General features: G+C 38.0%; 1 protein-coding gene across 1 annotated transcript in view; it reads right to left on the bottom strand.

Moving 5' to 3' along the window:
- Positions 1-24,936, bottom strand: part of ENPP3 (ectonucleotide pyrophosphatase/phosphodiesterase 3) — a 65,687-nt gene that overhangs the window by 18,315 nt on the left and 22,436 nt on the right. The window contains exons 8-19 of the mRNA XM_027603383.1: positions 24,076-24,195; positions 23,443-23,552; positions 22,144-22,209; positions 21,376-21,448; positions 15,275-15,383; positions 14,131-14,259; positions 13,478-13,509; positions 10,963-11,090; positions 5,589-5,655; positions 3,668-3,755; positions 1,961-2,139; positions 438-489 (exon numbers count right to left, since the gene is read on the bottom strand). Of these exons, the coding sequence (XP_027459184.1) occupies positions 438-489; positions 1,961-2,139; positions 3,668-3,755; positions 5,589-5,655; positions 10,963-11,090; positions 13,478-13,509; positions 14,131-14,259; positions 15,275-15,383; positions 21,376-21,448; positions 22,144-22,209; positions 23,443-23,552; positions 24,076-24,195 (1,153 nt within the window). The remainder of the gene's footprint in view (positions 1-437; positions 490-1,960; positions 2,140-3,667; positions 3,756-5,588; positions 5,656-10,962; positions 11,091-13,477; positions 13,510-14,130; positions 14,260-15,274; positions 15,384-21,375; positions 21,449-22,143; positions 22,210-23,442; positions 23,553-24,075; positions 24,196-24,936) is intronic.

Consider the following 24,936-nt stretch of genomic DNA (forward strand, 5'->3'; position numbering starts at 1 on the left):
TCTCTCAAATAAATAAATAAAATCTTAAAAAAAAAACCTATAAGGTATTCATGCCATGCAGTAACACTCAACAGATTATAAAAAGATTATCAACCAACCAAGACATTTACTAAACTCTTACTGTGTGCCAGGCACTATTCTAAGTGCACACATATATTAACTCATTTAATTGTCACAAAAAAACTCTATAAAGAAGGTATCCCCATTTTAAAATCATGAAACAGGCCTAGTGAGTTTAACACGAGAATACTTAAAAGATAATAGGTAATAATAATAATAATAATAGTTTTGTGGGTTTTTTTTCTTCCTGTATATTGGCAATACAATCTTTATGTTCAAAAGCCTCTGAGAGCTTATTTTAAAGAATCCCAAAAAGGCAATATCGTGTTTTGTTAGGCCTAAACACCAAAGACTTGACATGTTTTCTATTGACTTACTTTCATCTTGAGAGAGATTTAGCCTACGATTCACATATTCTAGAGAAGTATTCTGCAAGACAACATGGGGAAGAGAGAGAGTAAGTCGAAGTGATTAAGACATGTATGTAAAAAGTGGTCAGGGTTATTTCTGCAGTAATACCAAATATTTTACTACTCAACAAAGAAGCCAGACTAACTTGAGTTTAAATTCCAATTCCACCACTTGCTCAGAAATATACAGATCCTACTACTGTTTGGGATACTTTGTGTGGGAGTTAACAAAGATAACAGCTGATAATGGGGCTAGAATCAACTACTAAATTGGAATGACATCATCCTTCATTTTCTCAGGCTTTAATATGAGTACAACTCACTTGAGGGTCTTGTTAAAATGCAGATTCTGATTAGTAATCCTGAGCCCAGTAGGGCCTCAGATTCTGGATCTCTAACCAGCTTGCAAGGGAGGCAGATGCTGTTTCTGTGACCGCACTTTGAACAGCAAAGGACATTCTTTACAAAGAAGAATTTGGAGGTTTGCAGTCAGGTAGATCAAATTTCTGTGACCTTGGACAGTTTACCTAACTTCTTGGACTCTTCCTTCTTCCTCAAATGGAGACAAAAACACCTACATTGTAATGTTTATTATTATTATTATTGTTGTTATTATTATTATTTTAAATGGAGGTTCCATTCAGGTAAGCTGTAGGTAAGAAACCCACACCTCTACTCTGATCTGGGCAGTGGATTTGATTTTTATTGGAAATCTTGACCAGACTTTTGTCCTTTAAAGCCTCTCTTTGTCAGCATTTATTTATATACTTATTGATCTATGTGGTATAATGTTATTTTGAGGATTAGAGGAAGTCAAGTCTTTGCTGACTCCTGGCTATAAGGAATAATTCTTCCCAGAGGCAGCAGGTACTTATTTAGCTCTACAACATTTTGAACTTGACATCAAATGCACCTTGACATTGGTTTTAACTTGATGGACTCCTGACAACTGGGCTCCAATTCCATCCTGAAATCCCAGCCCCCATGCCTGTGCTCTAGTTCTCACAGGTAGGGTTGGTGCTGATTCTGAGCTTCTGTTCTGACTCCTTGCCTTTTGGGGAAGGACTCCTAGCGCTGGAATCTCACCTTCCTAAGAGTCTCTTGGGTCTCTTGGGGTCTGAAGTCAAGCTCCTGAACTCAGCCAACTGCCTGACCCACTAAAAAGACCTGTAAGAGGTCTTGTAGCTGTAAGAGGAAGGAAATCAAAGAGAGCTCCAAGATTCTACTGTGTTGAATTGTTAAGGACACTTAGCTCACAAGGGAATTAATAATGTCCAAATAGTGCTTTCCAGTTTACAAAGCATATTCACATACTTAATCTTACAATGCATCTCTCATCTCTAGACAAGTTTCAGAGAAACCACATACATTTACTTAGTAAATATCTGAACTAGAACACAAACCTGGGGGTCCGCTACCCCAGTTATAACCCTGGTTATAGATTAACTTGCCCCTTTACATTCTTATGGATGTGTAAAGTTATTACTTACGCTTTGTAGCTCGGGGCATGAACAATTTAGAGCATCTGTGGGCAATGGAACAGTAAAGCCACAAAGGGAAAACTTCGATACTTCCTCTGCATGGGTTGGCTCATAAAAAGGTACCTTCAGAAGATGGTTTAAACTACCATGGGTGCCATTGTTTGGTGCTGGTTGAACGTGTAGAAGATCTGTGTTTAAAAATAAATTCAAAGTAGTTTTAAATTAAAAGGCAACAACATCTATCTTGCAGATGGAAGAAAACAAAACTTCCTTTAATAAATTCTGCTATAATATGGTCTTGTACTGCCTATGTCTTCAGGTTAGTGTCTCTTCCCCCAGGGATTTTTTTTTTTTTTAAGAGAGGGAGAGAGAGTGGTGGGGGGCAGAGGGAGAGGGAGAATCCCAAGCAGACTCCCCACTGAGTGCAGAGCCCAATGTAAAGCTCCATCCTGCTACCCTGAAATCATGACCTGGGCCGAAACCAAGAGTCCAACACTTAACCTACTGAGCCACCCAGGTGCATACACTACACCCCCCCACACCCCCTTCTAGGATTTCTATCACCTCCTCTTTCTAGACAATGGGAACATTTGTTATAGAAGCTACACACTCTCTCAGGAACTGTTTCTGCTCCTCCAGAGAAAAGTATCATTACTTAAACGATCCCTTTGTTCCTTAAGCATATCCTGGTTTTCTAGCATAAAAAGCTATACTTTTATCAAAAACAATTTTGAAGAAGTTAATTTACAATCTTACTTATAGTATATTTACTTAGTTATATGAAACTTCTTTAAGGACAGATACCTTTAAAAAATTAAACTCAAATTTTGTGTAATATTTAGATAACTTTTTCTATTTGTTTTCTACAACAATACGATATACAGATATTTTACAAACATAAGTCTTTTAAGTGGCTCCTGCTGAATACCACCAAATAGATCTCTCTTAGAACTGAAATTCTATCTGGTTCCTTCTAAGCCTCCTCACAAAGGGCCAGCATCCCTGACCACAAACTTCAGCTTGGGAACCAAGAGCCAAAGTTGTTAAGGCTACAACACATTATTTTCAAATGGATACTCTTTGGTTTCTAAGTCATATTCAATCACCACAGACCTTTGGCAAGATTAGGAATGACAATTGTGAGTGTATTTACGTCAGAATTCCTAAAGCTCAAGGTGAAATTACAACTTACCCATTGCCTTGCCGAGATAAATGATTTATTACTACAATGCTCTGAAGGAAGCATGTAGGCATAAAAGTAGGGGAGATCCCCTAAAACTCTAATTCTTAAGTTTGTTTTTTTTTAAACAGTAAGTGTAATCCCATGCATCTGTCCAAAAAGGCCTTTTATCATCTTTTTATGCCAGAAGCTTTTTCTCTGTAATTATAAGAAAATACTTGTGCTTTTAGGGGTCTTTTCCTGCTTTGAAAAGTTAGAAATGTCATTTTATTTATCTAAGTTTTACAAAATTTTCAAATAGTAACTAACTGATAGAAAAGCTGGTCTCCTGAGATCTAAATCATTGCCAGTGAATAGAATGAATTCACCCCTATTGCTGAATAATTCTGAATGATGATTCATTCTCATCTTTTCTACTTTCTGTCTTCTCAGGGCAAAGCATCCATCTCTGGGATTCAGTTTATTACCAACTTCAAAATACATATTTTTAAAACTATATCCACATTTTGATGTTAAATTTATATAGATATACTCACCACACATTAGGTTATAGATTTCAATATTTTCAAATGGCTCAACTTCAGTCTTCTCTTTAAAACTCGGTCCATGTGCCAAGAAGATAGCCTAGGTGGTAATAGTCCTACTGTTACTAGATGTCAAAAACAGACGTTGGCAGAGACACCATTTTCCTTCTGTCCCAGCTCTCCAATTGTGTCTGAGGCTACTGTAAGGATTTCTTTTCAGATTTGAAAATGATTTTTATATCATTTGCATCTATGATGGGGATTCCAACCATTCCAACCAAATATAATCTATATTGAATTTACTTTTGCTAAATGTACCTGCTTCCACAGTACTTCGTATGTCAACAGACAAGGAGAAACAAGCCACAGTGGACAAGCAGTATCAGCACAGTTCTACCATAGCTAGACAGTATAAATTAGAAATTCATCCAATAACATCAGATATTCTTTTCACAGTCCTTTCATATCATTGTTCAAATAGTTAATACGTGACAAAAACTATTTAAGTCTCTACACTAAATGTTTTTACAACTTATACTAACCCACTGATTTCTCAAATATACCTCCCCTTTACTTTTAGGATGAAGAAACCTAAATACTTTTATTTACATTTAATTAATTCATGTTAAATATATTATTAATAACACATCTAATATTTTCAGATTGTAAATAACTAGAAGAAAAGTGTCAAACATAAATAAACATTATTTTTTGATAACAGGGCCAGATAGATAGATCAATAGATAGATAATCTTTTTTTCCAAGGTAATTAGCAAAGAACTGGGAGCCTAAGTTTTCCTTATAGTAATTAACTTAATTATCAAATACTACTGTATTTAACATAGAAGCACTGTCTCCAGAGACTTTTCAAATGTTTACAAGGATCTATAGCTCATCATGACAATGTTAAAAGGCAGTATATTCATAAAAAGTCCAACACTTTTTCTTTATTTGGGAAGGAGTGTGTGTGTGTGTGTGTGTGTGTGTGTGTGTGTGTGTGTGTATTATTAATGGAAATAATAAGATTACCAGGTTGCAAAAAATCATTAAGCTTTACCTATAGGCGAATATCAGCTACACTTGACTCATGGACTCTCCCTAATAGTCTCTTCCCTGGGCTTCCAGGACGCACTATGCTCCCGGTTTTCTTCCCCTTACTGGCTTTACTTCTCAGTGTCTCTGCTAGTGACTCTTTTTCTTTCAACCTCTTCACGTAGATTTGCTTAGAGCTCAGTTCTTGGTCTTCCTTTCTACCTGTACTCAGTTTCTGAGGATCATCTCTAGTTGCATATCTTTTGAATAATTTACATACCTAAAACTCAAATTTTCTTATCTCTGGATAGACAGACTCTCTTTAGGTGCCTATATAACATCTCCACTTGCATGTCTAATAAATATTTGGGACTTAATGTACCCAGATGAACCCTTGCTCCTTCCTCTTGAGTCAGCTACAGTCTAACATCCTTCCAACAGCCTATGAAGGCTCTCTCATCCCCAACATACCAGGCACACTGCCACCTTCAGGCCTTTGCACTGGCCGTTTCCTTGGCCTGGGACACTTGTCCCCTGAATATTTGAAAGGTAGAATCTTTCAGCTTCTTCAAGCCTCTGTTCAAACATCATCTCAATGAACTTGACCCTCTACACCTTATGTAAAATTGCATACTGCCCCCATGGTACCCTGAAACACCCGCAGTGTCTACCCACTCTGCTTTACTTTTATTTCCCATCGCACTTATCCCCTGACATACCAAATAATATTATTTCCTTATTACATCAATTGTCTACATTCATCTGTTAGAATGAAAGCTTCCTGAGGGCAGGGATCCTTATGGGTTTTGTTCACAGCTATATTTAAGGGTCCTGAAGATGGCCTATCACAAAGTAGGTGCTCAATAAATATGTTAAAAAAAATAATAAAGCAGTCAGTTACCTCCATGCTCTTAAACTCATTGTTATAACCATGATTGCCTCTTCCACAGGATGAATATGCTTTACTCCTTTAAAGAAATAATGTTACATTGCAATCAATACACTGATATGAAATCTTATTATAAACTGAGCTTTAATGGATTTTTATGTACCTTCTGCTTTTATATAAATATATTTTGCTGTCAACAACAGCATAAATATAGTTCTTTTCATGCTAAAATTCATAACCACAGAGGAACAAACAGAATGGTAGGAGAGAAGGAAGGAGAATTCCAGAAACTATAAATAGAATCCAAAAGCCTTTGACCCTTAGACATTGAAAACAAGATAATAACAAATGCATGGATTTTAAAAAAAAGAATTTACACATCAATTAATTACACGTTAATTAATGTCTGTGTGATCAAGAATAGTTTGACTAATATACTACATAATGCACTTCAGTACTTTAGACATAAGTCTTTGAAACTAGGAAAAAAATATTACTATTTTACCTAGATACCAGAGATATCTAGGGAAATAATATAAAAGTATAAAGAATATGGAGGGAATGTTAATTATAACACTTGGTAAGAAGAAGCTAGTATATTCTTGTAAATTCAGAGTTTATTTTTAATTTGGGGGGCCATTCTTCCGTAGGCTGTTGCCCTATTACTTGAATGACTTTTCAAATGTAATTAGTCTTTGGCCCACCTTCTCATATTTTAGTATTTGAATTGACCAGTATTAGCAATTGTATACATAGTTGGTTTTTATACATGAAAACAAAATGGCAATAAATAAACCTAGATTTTTTTTAAAGCAACAATGTCAAATTAGGTCTCTAATGGAAAAACAGACTTCTCTTCCCAACAGTTGGCCTTAAGAGATTTTGCTCATTTGCTTTCCACTCCCACCTCCCACTCCTCAGGCAAATACCCACACACAGTGTTTTCATTGGTTTTTACATTGGAGGCAGGACTTCAGTCTAGTCTTAAAAAATTAACTTTAAAACTTTCATAAATGACTCTCACTCAGCTTAAATAAAAATAAATCACAGAATAAAAAATAAATCATAACACTGAGCAGGGCAGGCTACACTTAACCTAACAGAGGGAAGAAAGGAGACGTTAAGGACTAACTGGAATGGGAAAAACAAGAGGAGTCCTATTTATAAGGGGTTTGAATTCAATTATCCAAAGGTGCCAGTCCATTACCTTGGTTAATTCCAATAAAATTTTTGGCATAAGGAAAGAGTTGTTTAAAAAATATTTTTATCTTTATTGCAGAGAAATTTGGTTCCATCACGATTGGAACTATCCGGGGATGAGTAAGTTTTAAATTCCGTGTGGGAGGCTAGAGGATTCATTAATGAAAGAAGAAAAAAGGTCTTTAGCACCAAGTCATTGGTAAAATTTTCTAAAATTGATCCTTTCTATATCCTTCTATTTTCAGAAAAATATTTAATATTTTCAACATCTGACCCAAATCAATTAGGAAACTTTAGTCAATATGAAAGTCAATACTTACTCAGAAGTAAAAGATAAAAAATAGTGTTTGAAAAGACACGATTTTCTGTTCTTCTCAAGTGAAAATTTTAGAAATTTTCTCTTCTAACTGCTCATATTTATGCTTTCCAACCATTAGACTCTGGAAATTACATATGGAAAAATAGAAGCCAGCATTTGGAAAAGATGAGTTGATTTTATCTGTTATGATTTAGCTCCACTTCCAAGTACCCTATGAAAACTTCTGGAACAAATTCTCTTTTATCTTCTCCATGTCTAATTAATAAAGTCGAAATCAGGGCCAGTTTCTTTGCCACAGCTGAGTAATGACACAGATGGGAGATGAACGAGACTTCTTTCCTGAGCCCCAGGAAGCTGCCAAGTCCTATGCACCTGTGTAGTCCCTTTCACATTTTCCCCTGCTCTCCTCTTCTACCACATTCTAAGCTAGATCCTTATTCTGACCTGAACAAAGTTCCTAATTGGTTATCCTGACTCTGAATTTCAGAATCTTCCCACATAACACACACGCACACACACACACACACACACACACACACACACACACAACCCCGCTCATACTGAACACTGTGAGCTCTCTGCAGTGCAAATCCACATATCCACATATTCAGCACTAGCGACTGTGTATCTCTTTTCTTTACAGTCAAAGTCACAGGTTTTAGTCATGACAGGTAAGGTCCTTCAGGAGGAGAGCAGCTTCATTTACCCGGTGCTCTAGCGATACAGAACTACTTGAAATTGCTGGAACCTAGTCCTTCTGCCTGCAAACCTATTTCTACCTTTCCCTGCCCCAGAGCAGCTGCTGGCTTTAAAAAAAGGTGGCCCACTGCTCTGGGCAGAGTATTTCAAGAAAAGAAGCACCTCTGAGAAGATACAGACTGGCAGTGCTCGAGACTTGGATGGATGCCTTCCAGCAAAGAAAAGTGGTCTGTTTGCACCTGCAGACATAACCCCGCCCCCCTCCCCAGTCAGGGCTCAGTGAGCTGAGCAAGGGCTCTGTTTCCACTGCCTCTCATCTTGGCTGAGTGCCTCTGCACAACTGCCTGGGGCAGACCTGCTGCACATGACAGCATTTAGCCTATCCCATCCTGAGTCTTCAAAACCCAGAGCAGGAATCACACCCACCAGGAAGCATCCTCTGACGTTCTCTGACATCCACACCAGGGCTGTGTAATCACTCTTTGTTTCCTTGTACCTTGTACTTGATCCTGGAGCAGCATTTGTTACACCTGATTATAATTGTCTTCTTCCTTCCCTTTGCAAATATCCTTAGGGTGGGGACTGTGTCTACCCCCATTTCTTAGAAAGGTGCCTGGGTGGCTCAATCCTTAAGCGTCTGCCTTCAGCTCAGGTCATGATCTCAGGGTCCTTCGATAGAGTCCCATATCGGGTTCCTTGCTCAACAGAGAAACTGCTTCTCCGTCTGCTTGTGCTCTCTCTCTCTCTCTCTGACAAATAAATAAATAGAGTCTTAAAAAATAAAAAATTAAAAGAAATAAAATGACTTAAAAACAAAAAGGAAAGGTGCCTGGGAAGTATTCGTCACTTTCCGATCATAACATAAAAAGCGCCTGGGCGCCTGGGTGGCTCAGTTGGTTAAGCAACTGCCTTCAGCTCAGGTCATGATCCTGGAGTCCCGGGATGGAGTCCCGGCACTGGGCTCCCTGCTCAGCGGGAGTCTGCTTCTCCCTCTACCCCCCACCCGGTCTCATGCTCTGTCTCTCAAATAAACACAATCTTAAAAAAAAAAAAAAAAAAGTTATTCATGTTCTTTAAAGGGGCATTTTAACAATACTTCAGGTGTAGTTTCAGATAATTGGGTTTCCCCAAATTAGTAAAATCCAACACATTTTAGGCAAAATAAGGATAATGATGGTGGTGACAGATTACACTAAATGATGAAATTTGCTCTAATTCTGGAAAAGAGACCTAATGTAGTTATCAAATATCGGACCATTATAACTAAAACAGCATACTTTATTTTTTTTAAAGATTTTTATTTATTTATTTGAGAGAGAGAATGAGAGAGAGCACATGAGAGGGGATAGGGTCAGAGGGAGCAGCAGACTCGCTGCTGAGCAGGGAGCCCGATGCAGGACTCGATCCTGGGACTCCAGGATCGTGACCTGAGCCGAGGGCAGTCGCTTAACCAACTGAGCCACCCAGCTGCCCTAAAACAGCATACTTTAATGTAGAAACCAGGTAGCCTGACATTCACGTGTTAAGAGTTGGAGGTAGAGTGAACGCAGGACTTAATCAGACGAGACTCCCTGGTTTGGGCTGTCGTCAACATTTCCTTTGGTATAAATTAGTTTACTTTAATATCAAGAGAGTAATACAACCAGGCTAATTTGGTGTTACAGATGATGAAAATGAAGTCTTGAGACATTAATTTAAGTTCTCACAAGCTAGGTGTGGAGGCAGGTCTCGAACTCTCAGCCTTGAACATCTCACTGCTAGCTATTAAATTTACAAAGCTCATAATTTGAGACTAGATATTAATGTGTAACACCCAGAGGTATTCTGGTGTCTGGACTCTCCTTCTATAACCCATAGGTCATGTTACCGGAAGGATGGGCACTTCCTCATTTTGTACCAGTGGCCTCCTAACTTCTTCCACGTCATAGTCTCAACAGTAAATATTTGGAGAATTTACCCACATTTGGACATATATTTGTTTACATAATACATGCCTACATTACTAAAAGCCTTATATACTTAATATTAGTAAAGCTTAGTCTTTTTAATTCTTCTGGAGAATGCTATGGTGAGCCACACAGTAAAACCACCGACCTTCACGAAGGGTTATGAAACTCCAATCCCAAGAAGAGAGGCCAGCGCCATCTAGTGGTCATGTATGAACATGCACACTCTCTGGCCTAACCATGTACTGCTTGGGTTTCCCCGTTACGTCATACAACAGGTTCTGCCAAAACCCCAGTTCCTCATCCTGCACACAGTTATATTAGAGCCCAACTACCTCATCTTTTTTTGTCTCCTCTTTGTTAAACATATCTTTCAGACTCTGTATTCCCATTGTCCTCTGTATCCTCCGGCATTACATAGCAGGAAACAATACGATCCTGATTCCATTTAAAACCACTTCTGCACATGGAAAAACAGCAACAACAACACTGGAATGAAATCTAAAAACAGGAAACATTAAACTACCAGAAAGTGTGTATGTATTTGTGTGCTGCCTTATTATCAGCCTTTGTCATTGGACAAGAATCCTGTCTGTATCCCAAAGGCCTGGAGCAAGACCCAGCACACACAATAACAAACCAATATGATTTTGTGAAACCAATAATTGGTTATCTTGGGATGAAGCGATTCAGAATGGTTTTTATTTTCTCTAAGCACAATTATAATTTGCAAATGCTCAACAATGTGAATGATAACTAAAAAAAAGAAAGAAATGTTAACACCTAACTGGTTAGCTTGGCCTTAGAGCCATAAAGGTGCTCTTTCATGAAAACCGCAAAGATGACAAAGATCTCAAAGAGCCAGCTAATCAATTTCTTACTACCAACCTGCAAGACAACGGATATCATCTTCCCATCCGTCTACCATCTGGAAAAGACCCGAGTGGGGGTTAGCAATGTGCTGGTGCTAACAGTTTCTGGAGTGGTCTATAAACGGCATCAGCCTTCTTCCCTTCTCTATATTGTGAGGATTAGGGTGCTAAGATTGGCCCCCTAATAACAGGGGTTTCAAGTGCAGAAGTGCTAGGTAGCATAGAAAGTCAAGCAAATACCCCTACTCAGGAAAGATGCCATGATCATAATAGTAGGGTAAAATTAAGGTAATTTATATTGAAAGATGGTTGTTAAAAGTATTACAAGACAAGTAAATAGATACACAAACCTCACAGCCAGCCACTGCCGATCCACCAAAAGATGAGCTTTGTCAATTCTAACATTTTTGGCAAAGTGTAGTCGTTTTGGCAAATCAGGAGTCAAGTAGGGTTTGAAATGCTGATCAGGTTTCCGGCACTAAAAAAATAGGTAAATTCTTTCTTCGTATAAGTTATAAAAACATGCAAGCTAATTCAACAATTTCATCTTTTAAGACAATTAAGCACTTTTTTAAAAGAAAGGATTTAAGCTTGGCTAATAAAATAAGGATATTAAACCTATTATCAATGTGGTCACATTCCCCAATTATGTTGTTTTTGTTGTTGCAACAATATTTAAATTACAATTCAAAATGATTAAATTATGATTTGGTGTTTGACGTTCTAAGTTTTTATTCCTGTGTATGTATCTTAAGCCACCATAAACCTCCCCTCCTTTCTTGACAGACAGTAGGTACGTCTAGATTTCAAGTGGCAAATACAACTTTTGAATTTAAATTATATATGAAAAGTATATAATACACTAAATACCAGTAAAAATTTAAAAAATCAGTTTAATTGCACCAAAATCCTCTTACAATGGATTCAATTTGCCCTTGAAACAACCTTCATTGACTTAAATCCCAAATCAAGTCAAAAGCTTTTGAGACCTAGGACAGGCTCATTATTTGTGAAAAATTCATGAATCTCTTACAAACTGGAGTGAAATGTTGTTTCTTTAATAATTACTGCAGTAACTTGATGGCATATTTTAAAACTGTGTAAAAATGCAATTCACAGTCATCTAAAAAAAAAAGTAAGGAAGCGACCTTTTTGAGAAACAAGAGAAAAAGCCATAAGGTAAGAATATGGGAAAATTACATTTTTCTGCTTCCTCATTCTTATTTAAGTCTCAATCATCTCATAAATATTTTAAGCCTGTGTCACCACTATTTTGTGCTCAATTTATAGAAGAAAAAATGACACCATGAAATTGAACAAAAAACAATTTAAAAAGAAGTCTGGACAAGAGAGCAAGGAGAGTTCTAGAATGAAAAGGGGAAGAGAAATTAATTATTGCACAGATATTTCGGCCATTTTTTTTCTTGCCTATTTTGGTATCTTTACCAGGCTTCTTTTTATTTTTAATTCATCATTACTTCTTTTTTTTTTTTAATTTATTTGAGAGAGAGAGAGAGAAAGAGAGCATGAGCAGGGGCAGGGGAGAGGGAGAAGCAGGCTCCCTGCTGAGCAGGGAGCCCAATGCAGGACTCGATCCCAGGACCCAGAGACGATGACCTGAGCTAAACAAAGGCAGATGCTTAACTGATTGAGTCAACCAGGCTCCCCCATCATTACTTCCTTCTGAAGCCAGTATTTTTGTAACATCCAGGCAAGTACACTATGGCAGCTGTTGGGTATGCAGCTTCCTTCCTCAAAGAAACAAGGGACTAGAATGTGCCCTCGAGGACCACAGGTCATATGACAGTCACGCTCTCCTAGCTGGTGTGTAGCCAGAGTAAATCCTGAGGACACTGGAGGCATGCTGCCAACTTCCGAAGAAGGACAGGGTTATACTTTGCATTTGAGAATTTAGGCTGAAGACCCTAACGCCGGGAAAACTTGGGTCATTTTATCTAAGAACAAAGTTGATGCTGTTGTCGGTCATGCAGCCAGAACGTTGTTGAACTGAGGAGTCACTGTTCGTGTTTGGTTATGTTTGTCCGATATAAGCTCAATACGGGACCTCGGACCAGCATTACCAAGAATATTGCACTACCTCATGCAATATTTCCTGGGACTAGTGGGCGACTCTATGAAAGGATGATCCATTTCTTAGGGGTTCTGTGGCTCCAGGCCCAGCCTATATTTACGATGCCAGGTAATGGATTTCCAAAGCCTGTGGTATCCAATCCGCCTGCACCACCGGGATTGTTAGGGATTTGCCCCTCCTCACCAACAGGGCTTCAGTTGTACGGTTCATGGGGGAGGTGATGGGGAAAAGAGCAACAATATGTGGTTTTAGAGAGTCCACATGTTGAAAATTCTGAAGTTCCCCTCTGAGCAGCATGAATACACTGCCTGTATGCCTTTCCCCTGCACGGAGTAAGATTGCCTACCAAGTGTACTCAAATACCAGAGAAGGTATAAGAGAAAAAAGGAGTGATTAAGGCTCTAAAGAATTGCTCTAATGGTCATTTCTACATCGGACTTGCAGTGGTTACAGTAACACTCTTCTCCCTGTCTTTTCTCCCCTTCGGTCATTCACATTTCATCCTAACATTTTTTACTGTAATTGCATGCTACCTATACTTAAATAAACTAGGAGTCCCCCAGACTAATCTCTTGGGTAGGGGTGGCGATGGCAAATGGAAACACCTAAGATAAAAGCAACTGATATGCATGTAAAATAATGTCAACAGAGGGTTTCAAAAATAAATGACAAGTGGCTTGGGCTCAGAAATATAGAATACAAATTTCTTCCAAACCAGATTTTAAAGACATTATATTACCTTATAGATATGTATTGGGACACTGTATACTTACACTGAGGTTCCTAATGATTTCTTCAGAATTAACTGTTTCAAAAGGGAAAAAAAATAAATCACATTACAAATGTGAACAACTCAGATGAATTTGACATATACACTTATTAATGACTGTGATCTGGTAAGATTAAATAAGAAATTATTTTAAGCAAAGAATTATTTTAGAATTTAAGAATATATTTTAACCTAACAATTAAGTAAAATATACTAAATCTTATTAATATTTTAATTTAATTAGTTGATGTTTTAATTAATATAACTAGGATTTATTAATGTAAGTAGAATATATTTCATTATATATTATTTATTATATATATCTACTTATATGGATATAAGTAGAATATATTTTAACCTAACAATTCAGTAGAATATATTGATATTTTTATTAATATTAATGTTTGTTTTAATTAATATTTTATTAATATTAATATGAATAAGTAGAATATGTTTTAACCTAACAACAATAAAATATTACCACAGACTTTATAGATTCACTATATTTAAACAAGGAAGAGAATTTCTCCTTTGCTCTGTGTGGTCTTCCCAAGTCACAAGACGGGGCTTGGCAATCTCTACATCCTCAGATTCAGGAAGTATGGTTATTCACTTTCGATTTTACCTTTTTTTTCACATGGGCGTCTTCATACTTACAACTATGAAAGTCATGAGGTATATTACGAGCCCTAATACGAGGGGCAGGCCCTTCATACATGTAGAAGTTTATTTGAGGAAAATAATTAGTCATATATTCTATCTTGTCACAGTAAGTCTGATCCATTCCTGAATTAAAAAAAAAAAATCTACTGAATATATATATATAGATGGTAACAATCAGTTGTCTTTGATCATGTCAAATCGGGGATACTCTATGTTACAGATCTCAAACCACGTTTCACTGAGCACTCACACAATTTACCCTATGATTTCGCTCTAAAAATGGCAGACCTTGAAAAACCTGACAATGGAGAAGGGTCATGTTTATAAGAAAACAATAAACAAGAATTATAAATAGGTCATTTGTTTAACATAAATCAACTAATTTCAAAGAAGAAAATCATCTGGAGAAAGCTAATTGTATCTTAAGTATATTATTTAAATTTGTTTAAGCAGCATGCACTTTAAAAATTCAGTAGTTAAACCTTTACTATTTAAAGATTCTTCCCACTACACCTAAATTTTTATTTTCATATTTATTCATACACTTATTTTATGTTTTATAATTTTCTTTTAACAAAATGCACATTAAAATGGTTCCCTTTAATTTTCAAACACTAGGACAATGTGTTAAGAAAACATTTTAGAAATTGTTAATGTTACTCTGTTTCTCCTTATCTTGATGTCCTAAAATACAAACAGAAGTTCTGTAGACATAGTCCTTTTCCTCCTCTCCTGCATGCCTGGTTCCTTCACAGCCTTTGGAGCTTAGCTTGACTAATCTAGAGAGGATCACCCCATCTGGAAGAGGCCCATATCTGCTTTATGCACCTCCAAACACACATCTAGCAAAGTACTTGACGTTGAATAGGCACTCAAAAAATATTTGATTGAACAACCCAGCCATATCCCTTACTTTTTACAGAAAAGTATTTTCAGAATGAATGTTAGAATAAACTAGAAATTTTAGTTTTAGTCCTCTATTCATCACAGCCTACCACAAAATTTGTTCCTTGCTCATTCAAGAGCTTCTAGGTCTGGAAGTACAGATTTTAAAAAATATCACTTATCCTTTTTGCATGCTCCTTGAAATGATAAGATATAATCAACGATAAAATATGATTTAAAAAGAAAAATATACCATGGTCTGCCAAAAGGATAATATTGACACAGTTGTGTAAGTTCCGCTGTTTTAGGCCTTCCATCAACATTCCAAAAGCCTTATCTACCAACTGTAAGGCTTGAATTACCTAAGGGGGAAAAAGAAATTGGAGTTAAGACTGTCTTCATGAATTAAATTTTAATTAATGAAATCACTATCTAAGGAAGTAAAAACTGAATACATTTCCTTCTCTGAAACTTCTGGATTTTGAAGTTGGACATCAGAGCCCAGCATCCATGCTACCACATGTATCAAATACCAATTCCCTAACTTTCTATAAACAAAAAAATTAAACCATGTTTTCAACAAAGGAAGATAAACTGCTGGCCAATAAATATCTGAAAAAAATGTTCAACCTCCACAATGGTTTTCAGCTGCAAAGGCATTCATGATAATGCCCAGTGTTGGGGAGGGGAGTCCACGGACACCTCCATAGAGGTCTGCGTGGTTACATGCGGACCGGAGATCACGTGACAATGCCTAACCAGCGAGTTAAAAAGACGCATACCCTGTAATCTAACAGCTAACTTCTGGGCATTTGTCCTCATAAACACTTAAGAGTACAAATGGAGATTTATACCTAAGCAGGGAGCCTGTTGTGGAGCTCCATCCCAGAGCCCTGAGACCATGACCTGAGCCTAAGGCAGACACTTAATTGACTGAGCCCCCCAGGCACCCCTCATGTTTAAACATGTTTAGTATTTCTTAGTAAACTTACATGCACAGAAAACGAAAAGGAAATATATCAATTAGTAGTATTAATAGTGGTTATCTCTGAATAGTGAATTGGAGTTCATTTCTATTTTATTGTTTACATTCTTTTGTGTTTTAAATTTTTCTACACTTCATCACCATAGTGCATTGAACGGACAAGGTTTAAGTGAGTAAATTTTAACTGACATAACTGGTCATTATTTTTTTCAGTGAATAGGAAAATATAATAGCAATGGATTGGGAAAAATGTGTAAATCTCTTATAGTACTATTATAAAATGATAGCTTGCTTTCTTTTTTGAGAAAGACTATTACAAGCCAATTATTGTCAAGAGCTTTAGTACATAACCTCATAAAATTGTCATGGTAACATGCATGGATGGTGCTATTTCCCACCATCTGGAATTTCGAGGTGGGAAGACCAGGAAACTTGAGGTTTAAAGAAGTAAAGTAACATGTTCATGGTCCCACAGTTAATAAGGGACAGAGCAGGACTTGAATTCAAACTGGCTCAATCTACTGTTAAATCCATCAACTCTTGAGTTGCTTTCCTGACTCCCATTCTTTTCTTTCTTTCTTTCTTTTTAAGATTTTATTTATTTACTTGAGAGAGCGTGAGCAGGGGGGAGGGGCAGTGGGAGAGGGACGAGCAGACACCCCGCTGAGCAGGGAGCTCCATACGAGGCTCGATTCCAGGACCCCAGGATCATGACCTGAGCCAAAGGCAGATGCCTAACCCACGGAGCCACCCAGGTGCCCCTCCTGACTCCTATTCTTTTTTTTTTTTTTTAATTATTAACATGTAATGTATTATTTGTTTCAGGGGTACCGGTCTGTGATTCATCAGTCTTACACAATTCACAGTGCTCACCATAGCACATACCCTCCCCAATGTCCATCACCCAGCCACCCCATCCTTCCCATCCACCTCCACTCCAGCAACCCTCAGGTTGTTTTCTGAGTTAAGAGTCTCATTGTTTGTCTCCCTCTCTGGCTTGTCTTAGTTCATTTTTCCCTCCCTTCCCCTATGATCCTCTGTCTTCTTTCTCAAATTCCTCGTATCAGTGAGATCATATGATAATTCTTTCTCTGATTGACTTATTTCGTTTAGCATAATACCCTCTAGTTCCATCCATGTCGTCACAAATGCCAAGATTTCATTTTTTGATGGCTGCATAAATTCCATTATAGATATATACCACATCTTCTTTATCCATTCATCTGTTGATGGACATCTAGGCTCTTTCCATAGTTTGACTATTGTGGACATTGCTGCTATAAACATTGGGGTGCAGGTGCCCCTTTGAATCACTACATTTGTATCTTTGGGGTAAATATCCAGTCTGACTCCTATTCTTAAGGTGGCCATGCACTCTGGTTTGTGAGCATGAGTCACAGTTCCCACCTGTTATGGCATAATTATGTCCCCTTTCACGGTCATTCTACTCACTCCTCCCAACTGTACTAAGAGCCACCTGTCCTCTGTCCTCTCACAGCCCCTTGGCATCTGGACTTTCCACAGATTCGAAATCATCTGTGCATGTGTCTGCCTCACTAGGAAAGCATGAGCTCCTGCAGGGAAGGGACCCTGCAACCTAACTCATCACATGCTTCCCAAGCATAGAGTCTTGCACAAAGTATCCACTCAATGGATGGCACATTTTACTGAGTGTAAAGTGACTAGATGCCAACCCCCTATTCTAGCCCAGACAAAGGAAAGAAACAAGAAATCCCTGTGACAGGCAGCAAGTGAGCAGTTTTTTGGATGGTAAGATAATAAATAGGAATAGAAATGTTTGCAGCTGTGGGGCAAACCAAGTTTGGGTAGAAAGCCTTGCTTCTTTCACATGGAATCGTGATTATTCACTTTCAGAGTGGATATTGTGGAAACAGCAAAATCAATTCTGACACAATGCGTTAAATGGCTAGACCCTCAATAAACAACTGTTTTCTGGATCCAGAAGTTCCTTTTTGTAAAACGAAATTCAAGGTTGTAGAGGATGATGCTAGTAGGAAACTCTATGCAGCATTAACATAATTAGCTTTTCAATAGGTACAACATCCTTCCCGTGTATTCTGCTTCCACGTGCTTCCCCGAAAGTGGAGGCCCTCAGCGCTCTAGAATCATTACACCATGTACATGAGCATTATCAACAATTTAAGTTGCTCTGTACTTAATTTCAGGTTTCTTTTCCAAATTGAATTTTTCTTTTCAACTTTTCATTCCGTCTAAGATGTAATAATTTGTTTTTCAATAATGAATTAACAGCTGAATCTTGTTCAAGTATTAGACCATTATTTAAAGTCACTCAGGACCAGTCAGGACATTCTATGCCTAATTCAACTTCAATATTAGAGAATTATTGGAACAAATTTGGTATCAAGAAGTTGCTGGTCTCACCAGACTTTAAATCTCTCTCCTACCACCTTCTACATCCCCATTTCATAAAGCCCTCTCCAGCTATACCAGGCCACAATCTGCTTTCCTTTTAAACATTGTTTAAGCTATCACATTTTTAAGTTTCTTAAAATAAAAACTCGTTATACATTAACTCATTATTCCTTTTATTTACCCCTTCCACATGGTTTCTGGGTAACGGCCTCATTTTCTTCACCCCCAAGAATGCCTAGCAGAATATTAGGTCCACCAGAAACTGTTCAAAGTAGACTTTAAAGGGATAGCAGAGCAAGAGCAAGAGGGTATTGATGACTGAAACATCTAGAGGTTACTAAGCTTTCAACAGTGTGAGTGAGCAAACAAATTAAAATAGACTTTTTGTTTTCAAATTATATCATATTAACTCTGAATTAAAGTATGTGATTAAAAATACCAATAACAGTAATAAAGCCATAAAGGCGTCCAGTTTCTCCATCTGTTTTGCCTCCTAAAGTTTTAAATGGGGTGTCGTCTTCATCCTTCTATTTTCACTCTTCCCTCTCTCCCTAGGACCTCTTCACTTCCATGCACCATCTACAGGCTGCCAAGCTGCCCAGTCTTCATCTCCTGAGCTTTAAATCCATGTTCAATTGCCTTACTCAGACATCACAAGCACCTTAAGCACACCATGATCTTCTCCTCCAAAATTAAGCCCCTTCAGTCACCTCACTGATGTAAATGGAAACACCTGTAGCAGCTCATGATAGAAACCTGACAATTGTCCTTGATCCCCCACCCCATCACCCAACTGCTACCAAGCCATGCCAAGTCTATCTCCCAAATCGATCTCAAATGCATCTCTTTCCTTCCATGATGGTTGCCACTACCCTAATCCAAGACACAATGATCTCTTTTCAGGAATGTTGTAAAAACTAACTCATCTCCCCTTACCTTTCCCCATTCCCTCTAACCCATTCCTCTCACACAGTAAAACTGATCCTTAAATACATGCACATCTGATCATGTCACTTCCCCGATTAAAGTGCCTCAGTGCTTCCATTACACATTACATGACCAACAAGGACCTGCATGATTTGGTGCCTGCCTCCTTCTCTAGGCTTCCTCTTAGCCCTCACCTCTGGGCCACTGTGCTCCGGACATGGGTGGGAGATAGTCCCTACACAGCCATTCCAACAGTGCCTGGCATAGAGGAGCACACAAGAAGAGTTAAATGCTATTGTAATTCTTAACTATTATCATGCGGTCCATTCGCCTAACCATCGGTCCATTTGCCTGTCTGCTCATTTGTCCATTCTGTGCATTCTTCTATGTGCTCAGCTCCTCTCTCAACCAGGTCATTTGTGAACTTTTCCTTTTTTATTATTCAGAGAACTTTCTAACCAGCCCCAGTCCCCACTCCACCGTAGACTAGGTTAGGACCTCCTCAACCACGTCTCAGGGCACCTGATCTTTTCCTTTGCAGCACCTTTCAAAATTATACTTAAAATTTATTTGGGGGCCAAACTAGAGCATTGAGTAGAATAAAAAGATATGGTGCCTAATATTAAGTCGGCAGTAGGGGTCGGGCAAATGCAGATTATAGTGTCCCCTTCTCAAGCAATTAATTATATCAATTATGGATAAGAATTTAAAAATAGAGAGGTGCCTGGGTGGTTCAGTTGTTTGAACATTCAACTCTCGATTGTGGCTCAGGTCATGATCTCAGGGTCATGAAATCTAGCCCTGTGTCAGGCTCCGTGCTCAACTGGGAGTCTGCTTGAGATTCTCTCTGTCCCTCTCCCTCTGCTTACTCCCTGATTTGCTCTCTCTCTCTCTCTCTCAAAAAAAAAAATTAAAACAGAAAAGAAGTGTTGAACATACTTCAGATAGTTACTATGCCATTTACCCTTAAAATAGCCTGATTAGATGTTAAATTCTGGGATATAGTCAAAAGAGGTGTTGGAATGTGAAGGACGAAAGGGTTAAAAGTGGTAGGACTTGAGCAGGGCCTTGTATAACGAATCATTTTGGTTTAATGGGAAAAAAGTAAGAAGGATGTTGCTGATAAACCACAAGTCAGGGCGCTAGAATAAATATACTTGTATTCCAACGGAGGACAACTGTTAAGTAAGTTTCCATGAGGCAGGAAAATGCCATACTCATGGAGGCCTTCACAGCTTTACATTATGTCCAGGACAATAGACGTTTTGGTGGACTTCAGAAGACAGATGACTTTATTCTTTTTTTTAAGTAATATTTAAGTTATATATTTCTGTAGTAAAATATAACATAATGGTTTAGATAATGACAAAACTAATATTTAAAAGTCGACTTCAGTGATAATAGAGGCCCAGGAGGAGAGGAAGAACTCTGCCTGAGGCACTAGCATATTAAGTCCAATTATAAGGATCTTATGAATGGAACCCAGGGCATGAATAGAAGCTGGGTAGTCCACCACCGATTTGCAGGAGACTTAGCTTGGAATGAGCTACATTAACGTGTTGAACTGGCATGCAGTATCTAGCCTTGCTGCTTCACACTGCTGCATCTAAGTCCTCAGCAAATGTCTACCAAACGAATCAAGATGTAGTTAATAAAGCAGGTGTCATTTTTTAGACTTTTAATTTTTTTTAAAGACTTTATTTATTTATTTGAGAGAGAGAATGAGAGATAGAGAGCACAAGAGGGAAGAGGGTCAGAGGGAGAAGCAGACTCCCCACCGAGCAGGGAGCCCGATGCGGGACTCGATCCCGGGACTCCAGGATCATGACCTGAGCCGAAGGCAGTCGCTTAACCAACTGAGCCACCCAGGCACCCTAGACTTTAATTTTTTTATGGTTTAATAAGGTAGCTATTCTTTTAGACTGTTCACTGTTTTAATGTCTTAATGTTTATATCAAATGCGTTTTATTTAGTGGGAACTCAAGAATATTTTATGTTGTGGGTTAGGGCTAGATCATTTTACATTTTGTTCAAATAAACAAACTTACTTGAGCACTGACCGGCCCGCTATTATGTCCAGCAGAATCAGGCTCTTCCACATAGAGGGTATAAAAAGCAGGTCTAGGAGTAAAATGGAAACAGACAAAGACATTATCAACTTGAAATAAACGTGCAGGTTGGATTTGGGAAATGTATTGGTTTAGAACTTGGTGGCAGTTTCCTTCTTTTTCTCTGGCCTGCTCCTCTTCATCCAGGCCCAGTGGTTCGTCTTGGCCCCAGTGCGGAGGTCCTCCTAACAGGAAGCGAGACCTTCCTGGGTGTGAGCGTGGCTCTGACTCACTTAGGAAAATCTGCCTTGCTCTTGCTGCTGAGTCCTCTTTTGCTGTGCCCAGTCCTTTATACTTCCCAGTCTCTGACTTTGGGCCCACTTTTTGCTCTGCCATTCTCGTTCTTTCTTTAAATGTCTGGTTTCTGTTGACCTGTTGCTCTCTTGGGATGCTCTGACTCCACGTGGTTGCCAGGGCCTTACTCCAGCACCTCAGGCTCCATGAGTCCGTACTCATAACAAAGTTTCAGATCGACTCTCCATTCTGCCTCTAGTCTGTCCCTGGTTCTGTGATACTTGCCTCTACTCTCTGGGACTGGCTCTATCTCTATTGCCCCACAGTGCCCATCACATTCTCAAGAGAAAATAATTCTTGAAAATTTCTTAAAAAAAAATAAATAAATGCCAGTTTTCTTTCAGAAATGGTCAGTTTTATTTTATACCCACAAATATCCCAGGGTGCCAACACTTTTCTGATACTAGATAATACCTGTCAGCTTTGGGCAGGTCCAGCCATTTTAACAATGTAAAGATCCTTTCTTCATATGGGATACTTCTGAAAAGAAGGGAAAAAATAATTTTCAAAAATTAATCAAATCAAAAATAATTCCATTATATTCCTACTCAGGAAGACAGGTTGATCTTTTTAGATCTACATTTTGTGTTCACATGTGATCAGAATACTGAAGGGGATTCAATACTACGTAAAGGGATTTTTGTTTTCAATACTTATATACAGATACATTTGTCTCAATATAAATTAAATATATATTTTTTCTTTCCTTCTTATCATTCCCTCCTTCAATTTTTCCCTCAACTGAAGTAAAAGACCATTAATTATTATCCATTCATTTGATTTTTTTATTTACTTCATTCATTCATACATCTATGTTATATTGAGCATCTATTGCCACACACTATTAGTTCATTTTAAACAAAATTTATCAGTGGGCAAACCAAAGATGCTTTCCTTTCTAGAGATGACATTCCATGAAGACAAATAATAAACAATAGATCTGATACATAAATAAATTATATAGTGTATCACCAGGTGACAAATGCTATGGAGAAAAGAAGAGCACAGTAAGGGCACTGCAAAACTAGGGTGGGGAATTTGAAATCTTAGCTTGATCAGGCTATGATGATATCAGGAAAGTAATTTTTGAGCAACAGCCTGAAGGGGGTGAGGGAGTGGGCTGTGCAGATACATGGGGTGAGTAATCTCAGGTAGAGGGAACAACCTGCACAAAGGCCCTAAGTAGAGCAAGCCAGGTGTGTTAAGGCCCACCGAGAAGGTCAGAACCTGGTTCCGTAGTGGGAGAGGAGGTCTGAGACACAGTGGGGTGATTAGGGCATACCAATATGGCCCTACTGTGAATGGGACAGGGAGCCATCGAAGTTTTTGGTGCAAAGAAGTGTCGTAAGTGGACTTGTTTTTTTAAGTTACCATTCTGGTTGGTAGATTAAGAATAGATGATAGGAGACAAGAATAGAAGCAGGAGATGTGTCAAGAGGCAAGTGCAGTAATATAGGCAAAAGATGATGGTAGCTCCAACCACAAGAGTAATGCTGGACATAACAGAAAGTTCTCAGACTGCATATATTTTGAATTAGAGCCACAAGCATTTACCGACCGACCAGATGAGGGTTGTAAGACAGAGGAATCCACGATGACTTCAAGATTTTTTACCCAAACCACTGGAAAAATAGAATTACTATCAAGATTAAGACCAAAAACATCCCAATCATGCCTGCGTAGGGGGGATCATCTCTGCAAGCGCTTCACTACCTGTTGTAGTTCATATATTTGGAAGGATAGGAGCCATTGATAGCCACGTCTGATCCAGGCCAAAAGAAGCTACCAGCTTTTAAACCTTGATACATTGCTGTCAGCCAGATCTGTAAGAAGAGAAAATTTAAGATAAGTGGAAGTCAAGAGAAGAATTAGTTTGGGTAGAACTGGTAGGAATGGTGACATTTTTTAGAAACTAAACAATATCAACAGTTAACAATATTAACAGTTGCAAAATTTAATTACCCAGGATCTACCTCGAAAATCAAAAACATAGTAAGGTAGTAAGAAAGATCATTTTTTTTCAAATTGGTAAAATTGTATAGTACCTCTTTCCCTGTTAAAGAATCATAAAACAGAATGAGAGGAAAAAAATCAACAGAAAATCCTTCTGAGAAGTTTCTACATTGATATGTTTAGAATACTACATCCTAGTTTTAACAGAAGGCAAGTTAGGTGAGCAATCATTAAGTACTTAGAAGAGTTAAATTATAAGTGGTGAAACACCTTCCCACCACCTTCCACCCTGAGACATTAGAAAGATAATGTAAAAGGAGAGAGAGGAGAGTGATCCACTATCACACCGGAAAATGGAGATAATTTTGGTGTCACATGCAGAATGTTACATACTGGTTGCCCTTGCCACCAAGCGGGATTATTTTTCTCCTTTGATGAAAGTGAAAAATTCTTGTTGAGGTTTACATCATACATACTATTGTCAATGATGCCATGGGATTCTGGATATAATCCCTAAAATGATAATTTCAAAAAGATTTAGAATAAAATAGATCAATAAAACATATTTAAATTGAAACAGCTTAAGATCTGTAACTCCTATCTTGGAAAGATGTCATATGCCTTTCAAAATAAAACCCCTGGGTCTGAACCCAAATACCAAATGTATACATGTGTGTATGTATATACATAGGTATAGGTGTAAGTGTAGGTACAGGGGTAGGTGTAAGTATAGGTATTTATATACATGTGCAGGTATTCCGGCTCCTTCATGGTCTAGAGCAGCAAATGAATGAAATTAGGCAGATGGCTTGTGCTGATGGTGTTAATGGAACTCTTATGTGATTAATTACTGTTAACTAAAGTTTCCGATACTGTAAATAATGGTCAGCCACCAGTTATGTTGGCAAAAATAGCAAGAAATGTACTACTTGGAAGCTTTTAAATATCAAATATCTTGGGTAAAGGAGTTAAAGTGTGTTATCAGCACTTTAGAAGGGAGTCGGCCTGGTCCCTAACCATCTTCCCTTCCACCCAACAGTCAATCCAATCATTCCTTCAATCTGATCACACATATTTATTTATTCTATACATTTCACTGAATGCCTATGATATCCCATGCATTTGTAACTACTTTTAGGTAGATTTTAGAGTCATTACTTCAGAGCATTTCTATATGGACACACATACATGTATATGGTAAATGAATAGCTCTTATGTATAATTGATATATACGTATGTTATATGTGTGTTATA

The sequence above is a fragment of the Zalophus californianus genome, chromosome 7, assembly GCF_009762305.2.
Source record: "Zalophus californianus isolate mZalCal1 chromosome 7, mZalCal1.pri.v2, whole genome shotgun sequence".
NCBI lineage: Eukaryota > Metazoa > Chordata > Mammalia > Carnivora > Otariidae > Zalophus > Zalophus californianus.